The following is a 27,756-nucleotide window of genomic DNA, read 5'->3' on the forward strand; positions in this document are numbered from 1 at the left end:
GGTCCTGGATTATTGAATCAAACATTTTTCTCTAATGCTTTCTCTTACACACTCATATATAAACACACACACATGCACACACACACGATGAATATGGAATCCCGTTTCATGTTCTCACTCTTCTCTTCATGCTGAATGCAGCCCGTGGCAGTTGTTCACCTCAACGCGCTCTGAACTCAAAACTGAGGGTTTAATAAAATTCATCAGCTCACGTTTCATCACATCAACACTGCAGCAATGTCAACAATGTATTTTTCTTTTCTTGGAACATTTATGGCTTGAAAATCACAACTAATCTCAATCAACAATTGGAGTTACGGTCACACTGCACAAAAAAGAAGAGCATTTTCTTTTTGATACATCTTGTCCCCAGTGATATTCTACTGAATGGAAAGCTGGCATATCAAATGGACGTGAGCATAATACCTGTATTTAATACCCAGAGGCTCTGAATAATGTTCCTAAATTGCACTAAGCCTTGAAGGAACTCAAGCGGATAATTATTACCCTTCATGCATACCCTGTGACACCTCTTCTCAAGCACAGAATATCAGACAAGGTTCTTCCAGCAGAACTCGAGAGGTTAAGATGCACTATGGGGACGGCATACTTCTTCCATTGTTTTACTAATGGATACACAGCTGGCTGACTTCCCCTGCCTGACAGTGAAGAGTAGTCAGTCCATCACTCACAGAGGAGCAGTGTGGGGTGTAACAGGATAATCAGGACCATGAAGGTTTTGTCCTCATTCAGAGCGATGATAATTTAATCAATCTATCTATCATCCGTCCATGAATCCATACTGAAGCATGCAAAGCATGGCTGTTAAATGCCTTTTCCTCACAAACACCCATTGGAGGTTGATTGCTGTATTTGTAGCATTTTGTTGTGAAAGACTTGTTCGAACCTGCCAAGCTCAGCTGACGGCACGAGCTTGTGGAGCCTTAAGGTGCCTACCGTCTTAATGGACCACCTCAGCAGAGCCGGATCTGCATGCAGACTGCCAAGTCTCTCACATTAACACACAGCACCATGTGGGATATTGACAAATATCTGAGGTAAAGATTTAAAGTGAGATATCAGCCAGCTTATTAAATCTAAATGCTCTTTTGCTATTTTATACAAAGAAGACACAGTGGAAGATATTCACTGAGTGGCCAGAAGAATAAAAACACCTGTATGATGTAATGAAATGCAACACAATAGCCCTGCAGTAGACATGACTAAAAATGCTTTTGTTGACACTTCTGATGTAGTATTATGTGGGTTGACTCAATTCTGAGGCATTCCCAAGCTGTACATTGATGCACTTCAATAGAGCACCATATAAAAAAAAAACGCCTGCCTCATTCACATACAGGTGCTGGTCATATAATTAGAATATCATCAAAAAGTTGATTTATTTCAGTAATTCCATTCAAAAAGTGAAACTTGTATAATGTATACATTCATTCCACACAGACTGATATATTTCAAGTGTTCATTCCTTTTAATTTTGATGATTATAACTGACAACTAATGAAAACCCCCAAATCAGTATCTCAGAAAATTAGAATATTGTGAAAAGGTTCAATATTGAAGACACCTGGTTCCACACTCTAATCAGCTAATTTACTCAAATCACCTGCAAAATGGTCTCTCAGTCTAGTTCTGTAGGATACACAATAATGGGGAAGACTGCTGACTTGACAGCTGTCCAAAAGACGACCATTGAGACCTTGCACAAGGAGGGCAAGACACAAAAGGTCATTGCTAAAGAGGCTGGCTGTTCACAGAGCTCTGTGTCCAAGCACATTAATAGAGAGGCAATGGGAAGGAAAAGATGTGGTAGAAAAAAGTGTACAAGCAATAGGGATAACCGCACCCTGGAGAGGATTGTGAAACAAAACCCATTCAAAAATGTGGGGGAGATTCACAAAGAGTGGACTGCAGCTGGAGTCAGTGCTTCAAGAACCACCACACACAGACGTATGCAAGACATGGGTTTCAGCTGTTGCATTCCTTGTGTCAAGCCACTCTTGAACAAGACACAGCGTCAGAAGTGTCTCGTCTGGGCTAAAGACAAAAAGGACTGGACTGCTGCTGAGTGGTCCAAAGTTATGTTCTCTGATGACAGTAAATTTTGCATTTCCTTTGGAAATCAAGGTCCCAGAGTCTGGAGGAAGAGAGGAGAGGCACAGAATCCACGTTGCTTGAAGTCCAGTGTAAAGTTTCCACAGTCAGTAATGGTTTGGGGTGCCATGTCATGTGCTGGTGTTGGTCCACTGTGTTTTCTGAGGTCCAAGGTCAACGCAGCTGTGTAACAGGAAGTTTTAGAGCACTTCATGCTTCCTGCTGCTGGCCAACTTTATGGAGATGCAGATTTCATTTTCCAACAGGACTTGGCACCTGCACACAGTGCCAAAGCTACCAGTACCTGGTTTAAGGACCATGGTATCCCTGTTCTTAATTGGCCAGCAAACTCGCCTGACCTTAACCCTATAGAAAATCTATGGGGTATTGTGAGGAGGAAGATGCGATAAGCCAGACCCAACAATGCAGAAGAGCTGAAGGCCACTATCAGAGCAACCTGGGCTCTCATAACACCTGAGCAGTGCCACAGACTGATCGACTCCATGCCACGCCGCATTGCTGCAGTAATTCAGGCAAAAGGAGCTGAAAAGTACTGAGTGCTGTACATACTCATACTTTTCAGTTGGCCAACGTTTCTAAAAATCCTTTTTTTGTATTGGTCTTACGTAATATTCTAATTTTCGGAGATACTGAATTTGGGATTTTCATTAGTTGTCAGTTTTAATCATCACAATTAAATGAAATAAACATTTTAAATATATCAGTCTGTGTGTAATGAATGAATATAATATCCAAGTTTCACTTTTTGATGATATTCTAATTATATGACCAGCACCTGTATATGAGGGAGTAAAATGTCCAACCACCTTATATAAATACATTACATTATGTTACATTGATTAAGCTGACATTTTTGTCTTAAGTGACTTGCGATAAGTCAATGCGACCAGACTGTCCTGCAACTCTTTCTTTCTTTATATAAAGGACAAAACATGCCTGTATACTCAAATTGAACATACTTCTCCTTTTATGACTTTGCTAGATTGTTATGGCAACCAACGGTGGTAGTCCGCACAGGTCCGATTGTCCATGTAGCACTCATTTTAGTTTAAAGTTTCTCATCTGATTCCCACTTAGTTCCCAACTGTCCTGTTTGCTGAGTGAAAATAACAGGGAGAGCAGTTATATTAGTCATAGACTGAAATGCTCTATGCAGAGTTTTCCATTGGGACCTGGCAATTTATTAAAGTTGATATGGCTTGTGAGGTACAGTACTTGAATGCATGTTTTTCAATAGCCAAGGCTGAACTGTCAGCCAGTGGAGTCTGACTTCACTTATTGTTCACTCTCAGAAAACAATATGGCAAGGTTACACTTTAAATCTTCTCTATGACTCAAAACAAAGATGTCGGTACGTTCTTCGTCACTACATTGACATACGCTATATTGAATGCTGAGAAAACTAAAAAATTCATACTGCCTGTTGGGCAACCAATAAAATGAGACTTTCACAGTATTTCGCACTCATTCTCAAGCCTTGAAAGCCCAAATGTGGGTCTGATATTACAACGCCAACAAAACCTGGCACAACTCCACGACTTTGGATTATTACTGAGGAGGTCTGGTATGTGCTGCTTGGCTGTGTCGGCCTCAACAATTCAGTGACATCACTTGGGAAGAACATGCTATATGTCTTCCATGTATGTGTTGCCTTTCATTTTTGCCAAGTCTTCTTTGTCACATGACGGGAAATCGGCTGTCCTTGAGTCTTTGGATGTAATAAAACGTGGCAACAAAAACAACACAGTGTTTTCAGCAACAGATTTGCAGGTAAGCATATTATGTGCAGCTATGGGAGAACAAAATGATCTTGCCAATGATGCCTGTGAAGGACCCTTCAGGACGAGATGGATAAGCCTGTTAGGAACGCTCTCTAAAAGGCAATAAGTGAAGGAGACTAGGTAATAAATGGCTTTTTTGCTTGTGCTCGGTCTCAGGGGATATACTCTCAATGAATTAATATTGAAGCGGAGACTTGGGCCCGGGCAAGTTTATACCCATAAAAATTGGCAAATTATGGCCATGGTGACAAGCCACTCCATCAGCAGGGATGTTAATAATATACAATATGCTGTTGCTGGGTTAAAGTAAATGATCATTACACAAAGGCTATGCGTGAAATTAAAGTTAAAGCCCTACACATCTCATCAGATCACAGCCTGTCACACAGACATTAGCCACAGCGATTAAGAAAAAATAAGTCCTAAATAACAACAATAAAGAATGTGCTTTTAAAAGCTCAGTTCTGTAATATCTCTGCCCTCATTCTTGCTCGCACACAGACACAATTTCACTTCTTGCCCAAACCTTTGATATCCAAATCGCTTTCTTTGAAACACTTTTGAACACAGCAGAAAACTGAATTGAAAGATCTGAGGGGGGAAAAGAAAAGGCCATATACTTCCAGATGTCAAAATCTATCAACAAGCAGGTGGAATGGCAGTCAGTCTGAATGGGCATTTTGAAAAGCATGCACCCTTTTCAGTAACAATGAACTCCAATAATCATCAAAAGTGTTTAATTCATTTGAAAAAGTGAAAACATGAGAGTGGACCCTGGCTTTGGGGCTCAGCCTGTCTGACAGAGATGCATGAGGAAAAATAAAGCACAATACTTGCCGGCATTCTCTGTTGGAGATGTAGGAAATTTGGCAGTAGGACTCTATTTGTGTAACGCTCTCACTGTTTGGATGGACTTCAGTCCAATTTTACTCTGAGCTCTAAAAATCCATCTCAGTATGACACACAGTAAGAGAGGGAGTAGAGTGTGTATTACACCTCTTTAAACTGCTTTAGTTCCTTTTAACAAGGAACATATGAGCATTCTGCAAATGAACATGAATGATGAACTTACTTTTTCATGTTTTTAAACACTTGTTTCAAAGGAATGTGACAGGTTTACACCTAAATTACAACCCGGTTTTATTGGTGCAAACAAACAAAAAAAAGCGTGTGTGTGTGTCTGTGTCTGTGTCTGTGTGTGTGTGTGTGGTGTGTGGGGGGGGGGGGGGGGGGTTGGCATCTTCCATCGCGTTCATCAACTCAGATTCATCTATAAGCAGATCCAAATCTCTAACACGTGCATTCTTCGGGGTCTGGCACGTCTCCACACCTCTGTCTTCACATACTTCGTAGGATTCATGTTTGAACATGAAGCACCGGGCAATGTGCTGTCAGATCACTTTAAAATCAGCCTGATATCTGCACAGGGCAAGAACTGCTCAATGTGATTTTTGCACATGTAAACACTGCTTCTTCTATAAAATAATGAGTCTGGGGCGCAAACCCGACTGGTTTGGATGCACTTGCCGTATCATTACTGTTTTCATCCAAATAAAAGTTAGGAGAATATACTTAAAAGGACATACAAGCGTATGTGCCGAGACCACGAATAAGGTATTTTGAGCGCTCAGAATTTCACATGAGCAACATGTTTTCAGTTATATCTAAATTCAGCTTCGCAGTTTGGCGATCTTGAATTATTGCTTCAGTTTGCAGTCACTACAGCACGTGCTGTTTTTAAAGGCGCACACAAACAGAAACAGCATATACATTGATTGAACTGTATGTCTTCTCAATCAGAATTAGTGTTATTTCACAAAAAGCGTAGGCTTTCGCAGACCATGTGCCCTTACCTGCCATCAAAGTCTGCACTTGCTCCAAAGCAGCAGCTATACAACAACATCAACTTTATCCATACATCCATGATAACGTTACGCGCCGTAATCTCAGTAATCCAAAAGCACCAGATGGGAACCAGCGTCTCAAAACAATTAAACGAAGAAACAATAGAGTTTCTTTGACGCACGCAGAAGGTGCATAGGTAGGGCAGGTCCGCTGGCGTCCCTCAGACTGTTCATGTGCGATTTTCAGGAGGTGCGGGAGTGAAACCATTCAGCTGCCTGGAAGTAGAATGACCCCGATGTGTGTGTGTGTGTGGGGGGAGCGGGACGTACTCTGCCGGGAAGAGAGCGCACAGCCGCCCCCCCCCCCTCTCTCTCCTCACAAGTTCAGTCAGCGGGCTCTCCAACCAACAGCACCCACTGCAGTCAGACCTTATCTCCCGGTCTTTTCAATAACCAGCGGTCAAAACACCGCGGATATCCAGCCGCGCTTGTGGGATTTTTAATGTAGCGTCACGACCTGTACGGCCAAGAGGAAGCGGCTCCAGATCCAGATGCATCGAGCTTTTGGGAAATGCCTTCATTAACTGCGTAGCCTGCTGAGGCACGCAGGTGTATCGCCCACCCAGGTAGATGATGCTCGCGCTGTAAAGACAATGCAGTGAAAATTACTGGGGCTGAATTTGGAGAGGACAAAAAGATAAGCAGCTCAAAATACAAAATGAGCAGTTTGACACAGTTTGAGGACTAGGCTACTTGAATAAATAGACCTGTAATTATTGTATAAAAACACAAGTGACAAGTGGTTTTAGATTTAAGTATTTTTTAACGTAATGATTCCAGCTACAGATTCTGTCTTTGCCTTTTGTTTTCTCTGTCATTATGGTAAAAGACGCGCAAGCAACTGCTTTTCTTGAATGCAATTTCCCCATCATACTTTGCAAATCTTGAAAATCTGATGAACCCCTAAATGAAATTGCTAGGTCTTTATAGGTCTCATTCGTCGTCAATAGGTTAAGTCTGCATTCTATTAGGGTGATTTCATCCTGCCTGACTCAAAAGCAGCACTTCATATTCAAAGTCTGGTGAAGTGCACTTCCTGTCTGCAGGCACAATTGTAAAGGTCTGCCTCATATTCTGATGTGACAGCCTTCTGCCTCCAGGAGTTAAGCCAGTCAAAGAAATAATGCTTCAGGATTCAAGGGCAATAAAGGGGGAGGGGCCATCATGTTCTGCAATGGAGCTGGACATGGATGAGATGATGGTTTGATTTGATTACTGCTGGTTGGTAGTCACCAATTTGATAATAAATCTATGGCGGTGGCACAGACTCCTCTAGAAGCAAGTGATAGGAGTGATGCCTGTTGTGTACTTAATAATCACTCCATTAATCACATTATTTTCATGACTGGACTTGTATAATGTGATTCCACGATGATTTATTACATTTAAAAATAAGTTATGCGTTATTCAGAGCCTCATTACCAACAATATCTCTATGCTGTGGAAATTTAAGACTGGTCATATGAATCTTTAAATGGAGAGTTCATGCAAAACACAAAAATACATTATCGTCTTGCAAGCAGTATCCATCAATGGTCGAGTTTTTCAGTTTAATAACCAGTTTGGAGATGGCTGTCAGATGTAGTTGAATTTAGAAGCGGTTGATGATTTCCAGAGGAATTATCTTGAAAGAGTAGTTCCATTTAACCCCAAATATCAATGTATTAGTCATTTATTACTGGTAAATTGTTCTCTTATATTATGTTGAATGTAGACCAATTTCAGATTTTTGCATTTTCAGCAGACCTGCTATGGGACTTCTTAGGTCACATCAGGTATTAATATGAATTAAGTATTTGGAACCAAATGAGCACTGGATCTACAGTATTTAACCTATAATCTGTCCTAAATTAAATGGCCATTTCTGGGAAATGTCTGAGGAAATTATAAAGGAATTAAAATAAAGCATTATCAAATGGTGTTTCTGGTGCTAAAAGTATTGAACATCAACATGACTTTCTAGAAATGATGTCTATAATCCACAAAACACGCTTTCAACTGTCAGGAGTAAAAGAAAAAAGTATATCTGTGATTTGGGTGAACTCATCCTTTAATGAACCCAGTGGGGAAAGTGAATCATTTCCTTACATTCTGAATAAACAATGCTACATCAGACAAAAGTAGAAAATAAGCGCAAAGATAGAATATAACCGGGGACATCCTAAACTGGGGATATATAAGGTAAAAATAGATGTTACAAGTAGGATGAGAAGCACCAGAGAATAGTTTACAATATTATTATGGTGTGCAAAATAACAACAGCTGGGACCTGCTCTAGGCAACCAAAGAGGAGATGTGTGCACGATAATTTGTTGTTATTCTCGACTTCTATAATTATGCCCAATGTTGTTTATTAGAAAAAAAATATACAACTAAAATGAAACACATTTCATTGGTGGTAATGCATGTTAAATGGCAAATATAAAAGCCATGTAAGATAATTGAAAGGGCAGCAGAGTACCCTTGTATCCATTTCATCTGGGCTTGTACTTTATATCAGTGCCTGTTATAGTAATTGTAAACACATAACAAGGTCACTGTCAAAGCGGAAAAACAATAGGAGGGACCCGAAATATGGAGCAACACAACTATTACAGGCAAATGGCCACAAACACTACCAGTGTAATGAAGTGGAAAACACCAAGGCGAGCTGGATTTTAATTATGAATAATAACTGAAGTTAATGAAACAATGAAAGCTCCATTAGAGGTTTTTGGCTTCAACAAATTGTTCCGTTGAAATTGCTTTTGAAAACCTGCACAAATGGTGAAAAGAATGTCTGCAGTGTTGAATAGGAAAGAATATATCTAAAAGTGTTACTTTAATGCGGATTGTCAGCATATACATAAACTCACTGACTAATGACAATCTACTGTGCACTCCTGTCTTTTATTTGTATATTTTGAGTGTTGTGCACCACAAGATCAAGGCGAGTTCCTGGTATGTGAAAACCGACATGGCAAAAAAACGGTTTCTGATTCTTTTAATTACAGTGTATCACCGACTCTATGCTGTACTCACTGAAAGACTTCCTGATCATGGGCTGATCATTAGTAAGGAAGCGGTGTGCATTTACATAGAAAGAAGCTCAGGTATCTCACCTATTTTGTCTAAACAAAGAATCTCGACGAGTCACCTTTGAGCCCCGGGTGTTTGGGTTGAATCACCCCACTTGACACCTCGACAGTCTCCTCTCTCTCTCATGCAAGCTTTAAGTAGCGCCACCTACTCCCCCTCTCTCCTCTTTTGTGCCCATATGCATTTCTGTAATGTGCACTTGTGCATAGCCACAAGCATGAACAAAGAGTCAGACATCTCCTTTTGAAATAATTCCAGTCCTTGGAAGGAACTGTGTCTGTGGCCGTTCACCTCAGGATAGATTGACTCTCCTAACTGAATTCAGATGAGCTCGATGCTGGAAAAGCCTTCACCACTCTTGTCTTATCCCTTCAGTGTGAGCAGGAAAACTGTCTCTCCAGCTACCTCCCCGGACTTCTCAAGCAGCAGCAATCTACTGTCAAAGGTGAGAACACAGGATTTTTTAGAGGGAGAATGAAAGCTTAAGGGGCAATAGTATGTCTAAAGTATACAGAATTGGAAATATGGTGCGCATTGTATGATTTTCAGCTACTAGGCTCGGAGCAGTGTGCATCTAATCAAGCACACTGACCTTTTTGCCAGTATGATAAAATATTCATTGCTGCTGAAGGTGTGACGCAATCCATACCATATTCACATTCGGTCTTTATGATTAATAATCAGTTCCTCTGTAGGACCATGACAAATGCTGTATTTTACCTGATGTGATACGAGCTTCAATCCAATTTCTCTCTTTCTACATCCTCCTCCTCTCTCTCTCTCTCTCTCTCTCTGTCTCTCACAAACACACAGGAGGAGGCAGATAATGATAATCTGTAAGTGCAGATGAGTTTGTAGAAATTTCAGAATTTCTCTCTTCCTCTGTTAATACCTGGCAACAGAGGGAGCTGACTCCTGAGTTCTATCACAGAAGGCCGTATACAGACAATTTGCAAAAACAGCATGTGGAAGCATGGTGTACTGAAGTTGCAATGTGGGTGTGTAAGGCCTGCTGCTTCTGTTTACGCTGACAGCTTGATCACACAGTTTAGGCAAAGACAAAAACGTAATGTAGCAGTTGGTGAGAGACTTGAGCTCTTTTACTACAATTAAGCGTCCAATAATTGATAGCATTTAACTAAGGAGAGGAGCAGTGCTCAGCAGGCACAGAGTGTTTGTCGTATCAAAAATCTGGGCACTTTGCCTTTACCTTCCAGTCTGAAGATTTCAGAAGATGACTTTTGCTAGTCCAGAAGTAATAAGCAAACATCCGTTTTATTTCAGAGGCAGTGTTTTACAAAAGGGGCTTTAAAAAAAAAAAAAAAAAAAAAAAAAAAAATGTTGAGGGTGGATAAAAAAATTGTTATATTCTCAGCACCCTCATGACACAGCTAGGAGCCACAGAGGCTGAGTACTTTATCAAACCCTGTACAGCGGTGCTTGCAGTCCTAATTATGCACCGCCGCTTCCAGTTGGCTAGCACTGACTTCCTGTCCACTCTTTTGCGGCGGCCTTCCCACCAGCATGTTGTTCTTTGGTGAACAGCTTTCAGGCTCCATAGTCATCACCCGCACCGAGTACCCATGAGTCTCTGCTGCCCACGAGCGGTCCAAGTCTACCAGGCCCATACACTGTTTACCTGGAATGGTCCAAAAAGAAATTAAACATTTATTATAAAAAATAAAATAACCCAGTTTCAAGAATTTCCTTACACTTGAATTTCTTGTTTATACTGGTAGCGACAAAATAACTGCCTTTTATTTGACTATCCAAAATCACAGCACCACAAAGCACAGTCTCAAATGTTACCACTGTTTATAAAAACATTATAAGTAAAGCCTAACCAATATTGTTTTTTTTAAGCCAATGCAAGATAATATATATATATTCAGAACATTATTACATAACACAGGAGACAGAAACAAGGTTATCTTAAATTAGGCTATTTGTGTATTTTGAAGGATTTTTTATAATAAAAATGTGTATACATAAAATGTCACTTATTTTGTCACATCTACCAACATTCAGCCTGGTGACAAATGAAAAGGGAAAAACCTGAGTAACTGAGGGGTGAAACATTTGCTAAATTTGTACATGTTGCCACACACATGTGCTGCACGATACAAAAATAACATCCAAATGATTTTGGATCTAAATCTTGTCTTTTGAGGAAACAATCAGATCCTGACGTGTCGTCTCTCACAGGACCATCCGCAGGGCACGAGAGGAAAAAAATGTGAACCATTTGATATGGAACAGATCTTAATCCAAATGAACATTTTGGACCAACCTACCATCATTAAAACACTAACTGGGACAAAATCTTTTGGAAGAATGGTGTTAATCCCTCCAGTAGACTTGTAGAGTCTATGCCAAGAAGCGCTGAAGCTGTTCTGGCGACTTCTGATGGCAGCCGTGTTTTTTTAAATTGAATTTGTCACCCATCTGTGTATGCTGCTGACAAATAATTTGCTAAAATATCAAAGCCAAAATCAACAGATCAACATATCAGTCAGGCTCTAATTAAACAGCATTCATTGTAGAACAACTGCATGGGTTAGCATTTTGCATTGTGTGTGTTCCTATATTTTGTCCATTTCCTTTATGTTCGTAGAATTCGTGGGTAGCGACTTATTCATCAACAACTTCACACTGATTATCACGCTTTTCTCTAAGAATTTTCTTTAAACAGACTTGGAATGCATTATGCAGTCTAGCAGTTAGGTAGCAGGTGGCAGGTAAATGTGTGTAAATGCAAGCTTTGGTCTGCAATGCTGCCTAGACGGTCACAGTGACACTGGCAGGCTCTGGAGAGTTGAGATCAAACACGGTTAGAAAATGTTAGTGGGAGAGGTTGAGCCCTGTTAACCGGTATAGAGGAGAAACCTCTGTGACAGGTGGTGTCAGGTACATCTGAAAGGGCTTCACACTGACGAGGCATTGGGGAACCTCCTCAGATTCATAGGGAAGCTTTGATAAGCTGGAGAGCTATCAGGGTGAAGAGAGTCCTCAACATAATGGAACCTCTGTACGCTGAAGCTTCAGCACAGGCCTGGAGGTTTCGGTCTGACAAAACACTTCCCTCTGAACACTGATCTGGCAGCTGTTCACTGCAGCTGTTTCGTCACACTGAAGAAATCCCTGCATTAACATTTTCACACTTCTCAAAAGTCTAGACCTGTTGAAAAAGTAGAGCAGTGGGGCCACGGTGTAAAAAAAATCTCAGAAAACACACACATCGGCATGTACACGATACCTGTTACTCAAACTTGAACTGTGAGTCAGAGCTCAGTCAGGAGTCATTCTGGAAAAAACTTGCATGATAATTTGTGATGTGGATTTAATCAATGAAATTTACCATAAAATAAAATGGTACTATCTTGATATTTATTGTTCTTTGGCTATTGTATTGAGACCATGGATCTTTTAAATGTACATACCTTTTTGTCAGACATATAAAATGTAAAGGTCAGGTATTAGAAGAAGATACAGTACCTATGAGTCGCCTCTCAGGAGGGAGCTGGACAGCAGTTTGGTCTGCGAAGCGACATAGGATCATGTGTTCCTAAAACAATGACAGACGAGGAGTACAGCAACTGTTTACTGCAGATGTAGTTAACATTAATACTGCCCTGATGCTGCGAGAACAGCAAAATCACAGATCAGATCAATCATCATTGAAAGAATTACACAAAGAGTATTTTCTATAATGAGCCATTCAGTGAAACTAACCCTGTTATCCTACTTACAGCCGTGGAGAGGGCAGCTTAAGCCTATCTCAGCATGCACTGTCTGAGAGGCAGCGAAATAGCACATCACTGGTCTATCACATGACAACAAATTCTATGTAGGAACTCAAACCGAACAGTATTTGATGTCTTTAGCCACAAAAGCTCATGGATGGCAATGTCAGTCAGAAATATCTCAACAACTGTTGTAATTTTATTTTTTTTTTTTACAGACTTTCATGTTCCATAAAGGATGAACCCTACTGACTTCTGTGATCCATTTCCTCTAGAGCCACCAGCATGCTGACATTTTTGGTTTACCAAAATATCAAAATATATCACCAACTTTGGTAAATCCCTGATTTTTCATCTAGTGCCCAGTCAAATTTTAAATTTGCCCAACTTTTAATGACACTTCCATCAGACACTTCTGCACTTTATGTTTAGTGCTAATTAAGGTTTAGTGCTAATGAGTAATTGTTAGCATGCTAACAGGCTAAACTAACAAAGTGAACCTTGTAAATGTTACCTAGTATAACATCAGCATGTTAGCATTCTCACTGTGCGCATGATAGCACGTTGGTATTAGTATACAGCTTCACAGAGACACTTGCATGGCTGTGGACCTTCAGCCTTCTCTTTGCAGTATCACTGGACTGATTTACAGTGGCTACAGTGCTCAACCAAATAGATTTCTCTGCATTGTGCACATCATTTGTAGACCAGTTTACAGTATGTCAACAGTAGCTGACCAGACATAAGACGTAAAATAGATTTTTGCATGATATCATCACTGTAAACTCTCCAAAAAGGCCAGATGAACCCTGGCTATTTATTTCCAACAAAAGGACAAGTTTTTCTGTCCTGTTTTTACCTCACTAAGTTTCATGGACTAAGTGACTCAGGAGAGTGGTAGTCATCTCTAATCTGGCTCTACTTTAATTGATTCCGTTCTTCACTCCGTGGAGTTGACGCTGAACGCAAGGCCACAGAGCAGATGCTTAAAGTTGGCGCTGAACACCAATATTTCACACCATTCGCCCTTTATTCCAGTAATACACCATTTGTCAATGTGCTGTCATTTTGTTTAACTACTGTAGTTCAAGAAGGACAACTATGGTTCTAGAGCAGAGGCACAGGAGAAAGTGGGGTTCTGTACAGTGAGCCCAAATAAATAGCAAATACCAAAGATGGTTGTTGAAAGCAAATACATTGGGGGAGGCAGGGGAGATTTATAGCTCAGGTTTAAAGTGACAGATAATGCTTCTGCTGATTTAAACAGAATATAGATTTCTCCTGCTGTATGGCTACATGTATGGAATTTATTTTGCTTAATAGGCTTTTGGACATATACCAGAAAAACTCACAACTCACTATCACATAACAGTCCAATTACTCAGCATCTTGTAAATAATATATAATCTTCTGAGCCTCTCAAGCCATGTCTCTAAAAATCTGTTTCTTCTAGACCACGCAAGAAAAGAAGTTAGAGGTGGTCCAATGTTGTGACATGTCAACTCTTGAGGTTGCCATGGCAAGGACCTGCAGCAACTTTTGCACAGATTCTCCCCCGAGGCACTGAGAGGTCCCATACATCATTGTGGGGATAGGCCCTCCCAGAGTACAGTGCTGTGTCTGTGCTGAGCGATAAGGAATTGAGAGACTGGAGGGTGTGAGCCTCCCTCTTGAAACTGCCTGGGAAATGTTTCTTCCCAGGGCCGAAATGAAAGCTAAGAGATCTATTTCTACATGTATGCATACATAAATAAATTAAACAAAGTCATACCTACATTTACAAAAGACTACAAGATAAGTTTAATACATTGTTTGTGTCCCTAAAACTGTTATTACTGGAGGTGACGTTACAAATTGTAATGCTACAGTAACTTCCTGTTGTACAGTTGCTTCCAAGAAACAATGTACATTACTTATTTACTTATTAAGTCTTTACTAGCTAGGACATTTTTCAAGTTTTCTTGGTGCAACATGGTTTAACAAATCACTAGCTACTAAAAAGTTAGAAAGGATTTATGTACAAACTTAGTAGATTATTGCTAGTACAGACTAATTATGAAGTTTGTTTCATTTGTCCGCACATTTGAATCTCTTCTGGCTTACAATTGTGGTATGACAAAGCACATTCACCTTTTCACTGGGTCATTGCACTCCACTCCAGGCATTTGAAACCATAACTTTTAAACTAAAATGCCTCTGATTCCGTTATACTTCTGTTGATGCAGCAGCATCTTACCACAATCAAGGAGCAATTAGCTAGGAGAAAAAAACTTTCATTGTGCTGCAAAAGAAAAGCCTGTGTAGGACTCAAATGAACATGATGTTTTAAAAGAAGTCATGACCCCAAAAAGGCATCTTTCCATGTGCATATAGTGAACCGAATCTGAGTGGTTGAACTTCAGTATTCTGTTCTTGATAGTTTGCCAGAGTGCAAATGAATATAAATAATAACAGATAATATAATAAAAATAATAAATGCAACATAGAGATTTTATCACATTAAAAAGCATACCTTATAAGTCAGAGTCTCTTGGAACCTTTTGCTGTTAAAACAGAAAAAACAGAAGATATTTTGATGTTAAAGTGCAGTGATGTGGGAGTAAGATGTATACACTACACTTGCATGTCATGTTTACTTGCTCAGGTCTGGGGCAGAGATTTTATTTTTAGGGGCAACACAACAAATGAGGAATATACAATATAACCACATCTAAAGCTTGCATCGTCTTTACAACCACTTTCTCTCTGGGAAACTTTCACAAAAACAGTGCTTTTGCTATGACATGGGAACAAAGTCAGTTTGTTTGTGATGGTTAACCGTAGTCAGATCATCACTGAAGCTAATTAAAAATCAACATGAAGAGGGTAATGGGTGAGGGGCCAGTCAGGTCAGATGGAGAGAAGTCTTAAGTTTAACTCGAACTTAATGAAATGGGCAGTTCAGTTTCACAGCTCATAAAAACCTGTGAACTGCCTGGAATGTCTACACCTGCAGAATATCCACATGAATACCTGGAACATGACCTGAGGGGGAAACACTCAAAGTAGCAAGACGAAGATCGACAGAGTCAGGTGCGAAGGCCCCTCATATTAACTGCACGACTGCACTCTAGAAACACAGGATGTTGTCTATTACAGCTGCAAAGTATTTTTTTGTAATTCTTTAATATTTTATGAGGAGTCAGAAGGGGTGAAGTGTCAAGTTAGCAAAAGTGAGGCGAGGAAAAAGTAAGTATGTGAAAACTCCTAAATATTTATACTGTACAATGAGGGTCCTCCCCAAGGCAGAACTTTAGGGTCAATTATACCACAAAAAATATGAATTCTTTATTTGTTGGCAGGGGTCCCAATAAATCAAATATCAGTACATCTGAAACATAGCAACAGTAAACTGTTTAACCCAAGCCGCTAAAAGGGATGGAATAGATCTCCACGTCGTGTTACTGGACCTCGCCAACACTTTTGGCTCGGCTCTTCACAAACTCCTTTGGACTGCGTTCAACTACTTCAGGGTCCCAGAGGCTATCCCTGCCCCTGTCAAAACCTACTTCCCGGATGTGCAGCTATGCCTGACAACAGCAGAATACGCCACAGCATGGCAACATCTGGAGGCAAGCATCATGGCCCGATGTACCATCTCCCCAGCAGCCATTCGCCATGGCCATGGAGGTCATCATCAGAGCATCACCGTGGGAGGCGAGAGGAGAGGAGCTAAAACCTGGCCTGCAGCTGCCTCCCATCACGCCATACATGAGGAGGATGAAATGACCACAATGGCCACAATACAGGCTTGCAGCGTGCGAGTGCTGAGAAAGCTGCAGGAGAACATCGAGTGGGCCCAGATGCAGTTAAGGCCGAGCGAGTCCAGGAGCATATCAATCGTCATGGGGAAGCTGTCAGATCAATGCTTCCACACTGGAGATTCCAGTCAAAAGCCTGGGACGCTGGTATGATGCAACCCTCAAAGACAAAGACCAAGTAGACCAGCATAGGCAGGACACCACCAGTGGCACATCAACAGGTCCTTGCTTTTTGGCAGGTTGAAGCTCTGGTTGCTTAAATTTGGTCTCCTACACGGGCTTTACTTGGCCTCAATCACAGAGGTCGACAAGATGGAGAGGATCAGCTCATTCGCCATATAGTGGCTTGGTCTCCCCAGCTGCTTTAGCAACTTAAGGCTCTATGGAAAAAGCATCCTGGGACGGCCCATTTGCAGTCTTTCAGAGGAGTTCAAGTGCACTGCAGTAAGGCTGGAGATGACGGTGACAGAATCCCGTGACCCATGTGTACCCCAAACTGCTCCCACCAGGGCAGCACAGCAGGCAAAGTCCATTAAAGTCCAGCAAACCCTTCTGGTACAGCATTGATTTTTAAGTGAATGCATAAAGAGGCATTTATTAAAAGACTGAGTAGAGAAAAAACACTGCACACACTGGATGACAGGTAGTCTGTGAGCTGCAACCCCTGAAATCCTGCCAGAAAACAAATTCTTGCATGTTTCTGTTACCACAAACAGAAACCGACATCCAATGAAGGATGACAGGGTGTATGCAGAGATGAAGAAAAGAAGAATGTGCAGTGAAAGCTGGGGGTGACTGGACTTCAACTGAGCTGTGACTCCGCACTAAAACCTAAAAAGTGAATTCTAGAATAATTTTCACTCTAGGAAATGCTGCACCATTTTGCTGTTTGTTTTCAGACAAACTTTTGATGAAACCACACCCACTTCATGTTGAAAGCCTTGAAGGCTGCATTGAAACTTTCTCATGCGGATCTTGAAAAATATCACACTTACAGTAGCTAGGAAAGTAGCACTTTATGGTAGAGATAGTCATCTATTCTTATAAAAGGTACAAGATGGGTGCATAGTTTATGCGAATAATTTATAGTAACCTCTGGATCTGAAAAGTGATGCCAATGTGGAAGTGCCTTAAACGTGCATTCTTTGTAAAGGCAAGCAGGGGTTGACTTTGCTCGTTGCAAAAAAGAAGTCCGATTGTATGTAAGCTTATTACAAACTTACCCTTCATTTATTTATTACCACAGTAAACACTTTCCTATTGAGTTTATTGTCTAAATCGCTATTTTGAAATCTTCTTCAATACTGCATGATGTTAATTTTGTAAATTCCCATTTAGAGTACAATTAGACGGTAAGGCAGGTTATGCTTTAGGGCGTGGATACCTTGTGATTAACAAGTCGCAACCAGGGCAAATCTGTCAGGAGTAGCAATGGGTATCCCTCCCCCACTCATCCGAATATGGTCACTTCCTTTTTCAAAAAAACGAAGATGGCAACGGGCAAAATGTCAGACTTGAGGCTTCAAAATGGTAGTCCAAAAGCCTCCTGTCCTGATATTTTATACAGTCTATGTGAACCGCTTTAAAAAACAATGATTTTGACATGATTGGAAAACCTGTACTTTAGTAGTGCTAAGATTGAGACACGTCCTTGGAGTTGCTTTCATGCAGTTAACATTACTAAAGGCCTTTGAATTAATTGCATTCCAATAAGCTACAAACAGAAGCAACTTCCTGTTACTTTAACAGCTTGCTCTATAGGCTAAAGTTATTAGTCTCACTCAGAATTAACATTTCCCTCAACGTTAACACAACACCAGGCACCCATTAAACATACAATTAGGAAACAGCATGCTAGCTAATTCTTGTATCACTTGTGGTATGATAGATAGTAAATTCATCAAATTCAGTTCCCCACCTAGCATTTTCCATGCATGTCATTTTTTGTTAGCAGTTTCCATGGGAATGCAATTGTGGTTACATCTAAATTTGGATGGAAAAAACTATGGATGCGACCAGAACAGATGTGGCCCGACAATTACAATCTCCACCTTAACTTGCTGGTGATCACCGTCTCTCAGTTGCTACAACAATCCTACACAACAGTGTATTAAAGCCTCCAGCATCCTAAAGTAGTTTTAGCAGCATTCTTCCTTGCTATGATTCTTAAGCCATTACAGTGCCATTAGTCAACAGAGTGCTGCTATAGCAACTGGATCAACATCATTTATGTAAAACCTCTCACTTCTCCTTCTATGCCGTTTAAACAGCATCTTATTTGAGCTTACGACATCACCAGGACTGAAAAATAAGTTTTTAATTATATGATACACTACGTATGATAAAGTAATTATACCAAGAGTAGAATTTCTTCAACTGGATTTTCTTGTCACTCTGTAATATCTAAGACAGCCTCTACAGAGAGAACCCTATTCTCTGTTGCTGAACGGGGCGGAGGTGGGGGGCAGACCCTGTTGTGAAGGCGATGTGACGCTGCTGCCTCATATTGTCAGTTGTGATGATAAGAGACAGGAGGTGAACAAAACACAGTCACAAGAGATATAGAGAGTGAGAATGAGTGTGAAAATGATAGGGACCGAGAGCCCCAAAAGAGAAACAGAAGAAAATCACTAAAAGAGAGGAGAGGAGCACAGATGCAAGCAGGGGTCTAACAAGAAAACAACAAGGTCAGAAACAACACTTTAAAAAGCCGACACCCCGAGAGGTGACACTGAAGGTGTGGTGAGCAGATGTACAAACCTCTTGGGGAAGGTGAACTTGATTGCGTTCTGGATGAAGCCGTAGCAACACGGACTGATGACAAAGGCGGCTCCCGCCTGGATGCAATGCTCCATTACCATGTCTGTTGCAACGCCACATGCATGGAGGGCAACCTGAAGTGAAAGACAGAAAACTAATATAAAATGCGTTACTCACCAATAAAATCTAAGTTTTACTTGAAAACCTTCTTTGTCTAACAGCACGATCAAAACTGGGAGCACTCGGAAGCTTGAACTCAATCTCATTGATTGCTTCGTAATGGCAGCTGCTATTAAACACATCTATGCTCTCAAAGGTGCAGACTTGGAGAGTTAGAGCACACAAAATGTATTAGTGCTTTAGGAGCAGAGGCACGGATGCATCAGGATTCCCACTGAGTGGGTAAACTGTGCGTGGTGATGAACACCTAGCTACGTATTAGTAATTGCGTGGTTATATATTGAATCACAGAAAGGGACTTATAAGACTTTACTAAAAGAATATTATAGCCTATAGTCTCCATTCCATATGACCTCTCAAAGGAAATGAGTAGAAGTTGGAGGACTTCTATTCTTGTCTTCCAAGAGGTTGTCACTTGGCGTCAGTGAGTCTGAGTCCACTGCATGTTGCCTTGACAGCAGTGCCACAGAGCAGAAGTTCAGAGCCGCTCTGGACAAGGCTGAGCCAAGATTGGCTGCAGCTCCAAAGATTAGGGAAGATACAGACACATGGCCAAGCCTACTCATAAAGTCACTGAACTGTCTGGGCAGGGGTACATTTCTCAGAGATGCATAAGAAGTTGCATGGTTGCAGCAATCCTTCAGATCATGCGACACAAGAAAACCAAATATATAGAAAATCAGCAATTGTATGTGTCTATGCTTAGAAATGGGTTTTCTCAACTGCACAAAGAGCTCCACATGGAACTATGATGTGTTTGCAAACAATTAAGCAAACAAAACAAGCAAACAATCATTAATTCCACTTAGATAAGTCTTCACAGATGTGCATTGATTTAAACTTGAATCAGAATCAGAAGGAGCTTTATTGCCAAGTAGTGTTTTACACATACGAGGAATTTGCTGTGGTGTTAAGGTGCTACACGTAGACAAACATACAGTCAACATAAATAAATGCAGAAATATATAAATATGGAATGGAAGAACAACGTTGCAGATATATACATGTGCATTATTCTGGGTCTGTGCCGTGCAGAAGTAACGGAATGGAAGAGAATATTGTGTACATATAAATATAAAAACTGACAACATAAAAATATACAACAACAACAAAGATCAACAATCAACAAGGATCAACAATCAATCATGAAGTTACACAAGGAGACTCTGAACACACATTACCTGCATGGCCTTACATCTATTTTGCACCTAATTTTCTATGCTGCATTTATTCATGGCATCAGGGAAAAGCTTAGCTTAGCTTCTTCCAACAGTATGTCTCACACACTGCTGATTAGGAGGAGTCGCTATCAAGGATAGCATGATGTTACATCCCCCACATTTAAAGCAAAAATAATTAACAAAGTAACGCCATCGTTCTTACCCAGCTTCTTAATGTTGTACATTAGTCATGCTGTGGTAAATCCTAATTACATTTTATAACCTTTAGCCTTGATTTAACACAAACACAAAGCCTCTCATGCAATTTAAATGCACACAACTAAAATAAAACACATCCTGGTATGTTTTATTCACCAATTATGCATTTCCAATTCTTGATTTAGAAAGCATTTTTGCTTTATCAATGGCTAAGATTCTTTTTGTCTGTTCAAGCAATATTGATGAAGCTATGCCCCAGTACAATATGTTATGTGAGATGTTAATTAAAAATGGGAGGTGAAAATATATGCAAAGCTGATTTTAAACCATCTCATAGACATACCAGTATTTCATACAGGCCCTGCTAAGCACACCTCTACATAAAATTTCACTAGAAGAAGAAATCATGAATCAATATGCAACAACCAAGGACCAAGGCCCATTTATAAAGCTGTGCTCTATATTAATCTGTCTTTTAGGGAGAGGAAAAGCTGTTTCCATCTGTATCCTTCTCTCGATATCCACATCACAGAAATAATAAGGCTTCATTATTCACTTTCATTAAAGTAATTACATCCCTCTCCTGTCCAATCTGGGCCTGCAATAGAGCTAACTAATACTCTACTTCATCAACTTCACGCCCTTCTCCAACAGCAATTTGCAAGCTCCATACTGTTGTAGCAGGGTGTGATTCAACAAAGCTGTGTCTTTGTCAATTCTTTTTAAACTCATTTAAATGTTAATTTTTGTTTGTTGCACAGATTTCATGATGATATGCTTAAAATTACATAGCAATTCAAGAAAAAGAGGAAAAAATCACGTCCATCGTCAATAAGAATTCAGTAGATCTTCAACAGTGTTGTGAGTCTATGGTTTTTGTGCCGTATTTTGCTTGTCTGTGAACCCACATACAAATATGTTAGAGCTTATTAGTGTGGACCTGACTAGAATACGTGTGATCACACAGAATCAGATCAAATTGTTTTCCTCCCAAAGGTGGACGTGATGTAGCCTTTGACTGGAGATAAACAGACTCAATCTTAAAATCTTAAAAAAAGAAACGATCCTGGAATCCTTAAATGACACCAGCATTGGAATTACAGCTGATAAAGCCTTATTGGAATTGATCAATAATTATTTTTACATAAGGCTTAAAGCAATAACAGCAAAGTACATTTTTCTTCACACAAACATAAAAAAGTCAAGTGAAAGAATCAATTGCAAACAATCAGAGCCTCAAGCAGAACCAATAAAGAACCTGGATCCAATAAAATTCAAATCAACTTCAAGCTCCACAACTTTTCCTGCCTCCGAGGTCTGTTGGCTCAATGTTATCTGACAGGAGAAAGAATAAAAAACTAAATACACTGTACGTACAGGCTGCTTCTGATACCAGTCTAACACCTGGGACATGCAACTGTAGCCGGGAAGAGCAGACACTGACTAAGAATAGGGACACCTCAACTTAATTAGCCTGATTAAATGAACGTGACTAAAAATGGGACCATGTATTATACATGACAGGATTAAAATCAGTGTGATGGGTGGCTCCTCCAGGTAGAGATATCTGTGTCATGCAGGAAGAAAGCAAAAGCCTAAACCAAAGCAACAGCTGAGGCTGCATAAATGTTCAGGTACGAATCTCAAGCAGTGCAGAAAAGGACAAACTTAAGCACCTGTTTCATACATAAATCTTAACATTCATGTAGTGTGTGACGAAAATCCATAAGCACGTGCGCATATATTTTCTTACTGGACTATAAAAAAATAAAAAATAAAACACCCACATACTGTGGAGAAGAATAATCTGTGCTGTTTGTTTCTTGCCAAGTGGAACGGGTCTCAGTGGAGTGATGATGCTGGAACAATAGCTATTTCTAATTACAGCAGGTACATATATATTCCTATTTGTCCCAGAGAGAGTTAAAGCTAAGCTGCAAGCACAGCTGGCTTTCCTGAAACTGGGCTATGACACATGGCAGGAAGATGGATCTCCCAAACATGTTTGGGAGAAAACATTGACCCGAGACACATAAATGATGACAACAATCAAGACCAAAGACGATAAAAATTCTATGGGAGAGCAAAATGTGGCCTGTATGAAATTTTTAAATCCTAAAGACATGTTTTTAGCCCATAAACAACCAAAGTTAAGAACATATTTGCTCTAAATTGATAGAAATTATCAGTTCGAGAAGTCAAGAGCTCTGTAGATGAAGGTGGGTGTTTTAAGTAGGACTAGCGAGGGTTTCGACTTGCAGTTTGAGAGCCAGTAGGGCCAACTGAATTTTAGTTTGTTTTAGCCCTGTTAAACATAGAGTTTCAAAGCTAGTAATTTATTTATTTTGTTGTTGCAGTTAGCCGTGCAGAATCAAAGACAATTACTAAGCGGGATCTTTTAGCTGAACAAACACAAACCGGCAGAATTGCAGTCTTGGCTGAGATGTTGGTTTATAGAATGTGTGTTGAATTAAGAAGAAAATAGGGTGACAAGGCCCAAGATGCCTGCATTAAACTTGAAAAGGCTGGCAACCACTTTTACTTTTATTATAAACACTTTCCAAAGATTACACTTTCCTTTCCAAAGATGATTCCTAAGCCAAAAACAAGAGATTAACTCTTCAGATCTTGGCAAGGCAAAGTAAACAAGAACAAACAAAAACAAGTCAGTCATTAATATTGCTCTTTGAAGAGATCCTTTAACCCTGACTTTTGCTTTGTTCTTTTATTTTCTGGGTAAAAGTGCCTTTTGACTTTCCAATAATCAGAGAGGGGACAGTGACACACACTGCTTGACTGAAGTGCAGAGCACTAAAAGGGTTCTGATTAGAAGCTCCACTTCAGGAAGTGAAAAGCCATCTTAGCTGCAGTGACAAAAGTAATTGTACATTGGCATTTTCAGCTTCTGGAAAGAGTTGAGGGAATGACATGTCTCTCTATGTGATGTGTGGCTGAGCTTCCCAAAAAATTTGAATAAAAATCCAATGTTCAAACACCTTGCAGTAAAGTTGTTATTGTGGCAAAGTAGAAAGTCACACATTGTTTATGCAGTGTTGACAAGAGCTTCTCGATTTCAAACGAGAAGCACTGGGTTGCTGGCTTAATGATTAACATTTTAAATTGCAAACACAAAAGGTAATGTTGCGCTTCAAATGCCAAACAATGGCAACTGTTTTGACAGTAATGCTTTCAAACATCATGCAAACTTCTTAGATATTTACTCTGTTGATAAGGCTGTTAATAAATTAATGTCCTAGAATTATTGAGGTAAACACATTAGCTCAATTTGATAATCATTATGGCAGTGACACTACACTCATTTCTGTGTTTTCATGGACAGAAGAGATTTTGCCTCCTAAGCTTTATAGTTTGCGTGCAAATTGATATTTCAAATTACATATGAACAATGTTTTCATTGGTCTGCTAGAAAGCTATTGTGTAAGGGGGAAAAACAATATGATTTGCTAAGGAAATCGAATGTAGTAATTGAAAATTGGATTGTTAATGCAGCAAACAATGCAACTTAAATGGAAACAGAGGAAGTAAAATCAGTGCTACTATGGTTGCTATATTATAATAATTACATTAAAATAGCTTTAAAATTTTGCACAGTACAGATAATACTGTGACCACTCGTAATTTAAATAATACCCTTATTTTCCACTATGGTTTATTTTTAGTGATTCACAAAACATTTTTTTCCTTGCAATACTTACATACTCACAAATTAGCAAAATCTTCAATAGTTAAGTCACCTGAGATGTACTGTCTGCAGAATCTGTGGATCATCAAACAAATGGAGACAAAACTGGTGCAAAGGCACTTTTTTTTATTGCTTGGTGTTACTTTCTATGCTCACCCCAATGTGAAAGGGTCCAGTGAAGTAGTCCAAATTGGCCTGAATGAAGCCGATGTTTTTCAGACCAAGCTCAGCACTACGACTCTGAGCCCTCACCAAGGACTCTTCTTTGTTCTCTATGAGGAGGACCTTGAATAAAAACAGAAAAAACTCACATAGCTGCATGTGACTGCAGTATAGCAGAATTGTAGGGATGCATTTAATGATAAATCATAATGCCTTCATCGTCATCAATTGATCTCTTGGATTATCTATTCATCTTTTAGTCTGTAAAATGTCAAAAATAATGACAAATAATATAATAAAAATAATGTCAGAAGTTACCAGTCCAAAATGGTAATTTTGCCTGACCTATACAAGTTCAGTGACACCATACACATACGTTACCTGGCAATCTGGAAGTGTGTGCGCCAAAACAATCCCTACATGGCCCTGAGAGACAGCACAAAGACAAAAAAAAAAAAAGGAAGATGCACATTAAGAAAGCAGAATACATCAAAGAGGCATCAATAGAGTAGGGCTGGACGATATGGCCAAAAACACGATTTTCATATCTTTCGATATCGATAATTATCACGATAAGTATCAAATTGTTATTTCTTTTGAGTTTAAAGGCTGATTTTTGTGGAAGTTGAAGAAACCTGATGGTTAATTGTGGTTTCAACTCTAAATTATGGTCAATACTAGATGCTAAACAGTGGATCACTTCACAAATCTGAGTTAGAACATAAATATGATAAAATCTTTGTCAACAAATATGCACGAGTCAAATTAAGTAAAAGCTTTTTTTGGTCCCTTTTACTCCACAAAATAAACATCTTAATAAAAGAAAATAATTCCTAATTTGTGTATGATTCAAGTGAATAAAGTCAAACATTTATTGATTATTTATTGAACATTTGTTATATTGTTATTGAAAAAAATTATATTGCGATAATTATTGTTATTGTTTTATCGTACCAGCCCTACAATCGAATTATGATTATTGCTGACCTTTCCAACCAAGTATTGACCCTTTATAAATGCAACACTACCACCCTTAGCATAGCGTAATTACTTTCTTCTGTCTGTGTAGACTGACAAGAAAAGCATTTTAAGAGGAAAGTATATCTAAAAAACATGAACAAATATGATAACTAGTTGTGTGTGTGTGTGACACAATAATGGCAATATTTACAGCTGTCCAAAGAATGCCTATCTCCCTCTTTCTCTAGTCTTCCTTTAGCTTTTTGGCTAACAGCTGACTTGAAAAACATAAGGCCTGGTGCCGCTGACCTGCCGCGCAGTTGAGCATTCATATCAAGGATGGTGCGTTCAGTAACGCAGCATTACTGGGATTAGTAACTGTAATATCATTGCTATTTTGTAAATAGTAATCCCGTACACTACTAGTTACTGAGAAAAGTAATAATGTTACAGTGCCCAACACTGGTAGCCATGGTCAGGTTTGGTGATAAACAGATATGAATTGCCGGACCGATGAATACAAGTACCGTTCCACTGCAGAAATCCACAACGGTGTATCCTGGCCTGGCTAGCCCCGTAACCATGCCAACCAAGTTATTCAGCTGTTGCCTCTTCCTGACTGCACGGATATTTGACATTTTCCCTGCAAAAGAGAACAAGTTCTCATTGCATCTGAGCATGAAGTCTTAAAAGCAGGTTTTTCCAGGCAATTAATCTGAAAACACAATTAAAAAGGAAAAACAAAACTCGGCCAGAGAAGAAAGCCATCAAACATAAATGGAATTTAAAAAAACTATTTTGTAGCTTGGTTGGAGTCAATATTAACTCATTACAATAAACTCAACGTCAGAAACAAAAAGACATCAGAATACTTGTTCACACTACACATTTTTCCTTACCCTAATGTCTTCTTTTCCTTTGCTGTCAGTTAGAAGAAAGTCTCCTCCCTCCACCCCCCAGCTCCTCAACTTTTGATTTACAACCAGTCATTTCATGTAATGGTTATAGCACACAGATGAAAAGGCCTCCACTCTCTCATCAGCATGTTTCCAACCAATTGCCAACTAGGGAGTACAAACAATCTTTTAACATAATCAAAAGCAAGCCTCCGAGCCAAAATCAAATGTCCTCCTTGTTTGTGGCAGGACTTTCTGCTGCTGTGCGAGCAGTATGTACTCCATTAACTCTAAGCACATTTCAGTCTTCTGCATCTTCCTCTCCCGTCTCCCGTCTTCTAGCACGCCACATCGCCAGTGAGCCGTTGACGTGCCATCTCTGGTCCATAAATCTAGAGTGATGTGTGTTTCATTTACCACACACAACTGGAATATCAGAAAAATATTATTTCTACACTTTTCTGCTCACATCTGCTCACACTGCTTTCTAAATGACAACATGGGAGGAAAGGTAGCCAGAGAGACTTTTCATTCCATCGAAATGAATAGGAAATTTCACAGTGGCATTATTCAGTGTCTCTTACTGGCTGTTATTGAGCTGATCCCAGTTGTAGGGAGAGCACAATAAAGAAAGTGAGGGATGAATTTAAATACAGAGAAACAGCAGGAAGGTAATTGACAAGACTCTGCTTTCATTTGAATGAGCAATTCACACGGGCGCGGGCACTTCTATGTATCAACGGCTCCAGAGAGTGTCTCTAGTATAGAGGCCTTTTGATGCATCTGAACACATTTAGATTTTAATTGCAAACTGCATTAAAGAGTGTGATGAAATTCAATCTAAGACATGGTTTAGTTAGGAAAAATGGAATAACCAAACAAAGTAACAGTGCAGATTACCCGTAAAGGACTCCTCAAAATTTTCATGTCATATAGAACACTAGACCTGCAATGAATTTTTTTTGGCCACTTGGGGGCATTGGAAACAAGCTGTAAACACAACAATGACATATTATTACCTATTAAAGTTACTCACATTTATTAAAAGATATGGAGTAATATTGCAACCTCATTAAGCCCTGGATATACCTGCTTTTTAACAATGCGTAGGCATAGATGGGCGTTTGCGTCGCCAACGGCATTGTTTACATACATGCCTGCGTTCTTTGCGTGTACCTTGAGGATTAAACCTGAATCCACTAGGGGGCAGAACAGGACCGGATCATCCATCGCCAACACCGGATTATCTTTCTTGACAACCTCCGAATTTGCACATC

At 39.7% G+C, this 27,756-nt stretch overlaps 2 protein-coding genes across 2 annotated transcripts in view; both read right to left on the reverse strand.

Moving 5' to 3' along the window:
- LOC119898931 (nephronectin-like) overlaps nt 1-6,076 on the reverse strand; it is a 50,371-nt gene extending 44,295 nt beyond the window's left edge. Inside the window, 1 exon segment of the mRNA XM_038713267.1 lies at nt 5,768-6,076. Within this exon segment, the coding sequence (XP_038569195.1) occupies nt 5,768-5,838 (71 nt within the window). The 5' untranslated portion in view covers nt 5,839-6,076.
- A 1,774-nt stretch (nt 6,077-7,850) lies between these two features.
- Nucleotides 7,851-27,756, reverse strand: part of gstcd (glutathione S-transferase, C-terminal domain containing) — a 55,867-nt gene continuing 35,961 nt past the window's right edge. Inside the window, exons 6-12 of the mRNA XM_038713266.1 lie at nt 26,111-26,226; nt 25,005-25,049; nt 24,618-24,746; nt 19,200-19,333; nt 15,152-15,182; nt 12,392-12,461; nt 7,851-10,535 (exon numbers count right to left, since the gene is read on the reverse strand). Of these exons, the coding sequence (XP_038569194.1) occupies nt 10,345-10,535; nt 12,392-12,461; nt 15,152-15,182; nt 19,200-19,333; nt 24,618-24,746; nt 25,005-25,049; nt 26,111-26,226 (716 nt within the window). The 3' untranslated portion in view covers nt 7,851-10,344. The remainder of the gene's footprint in view (nt 10,536-12,391; nt 12,462-15,151; nt 15,183-19,199; nt 19,334-24,617; nt 24,747-25,004; nt 25,050-26,110; nt 26,227-27,756) is intronic.

This window comes from Micropterus salmoides, unplaced genomic scaffold (genome assembly GCF_014851395.1).
Source record: "Micropterus salmoides isolate LMB-PRFRI ecotype aquatic unplaced genomic scaffold, ASM1485139v1 Ms_hic_scaffold_12, whole genome shotgun sequence".
Classification (NCBI taxonomy): Eukaryota; Metazoa; Chordata; class Actinopteri; order Centrarchiformes; family Centrarchidae; genus Micropterus; species Micropterus salmoides.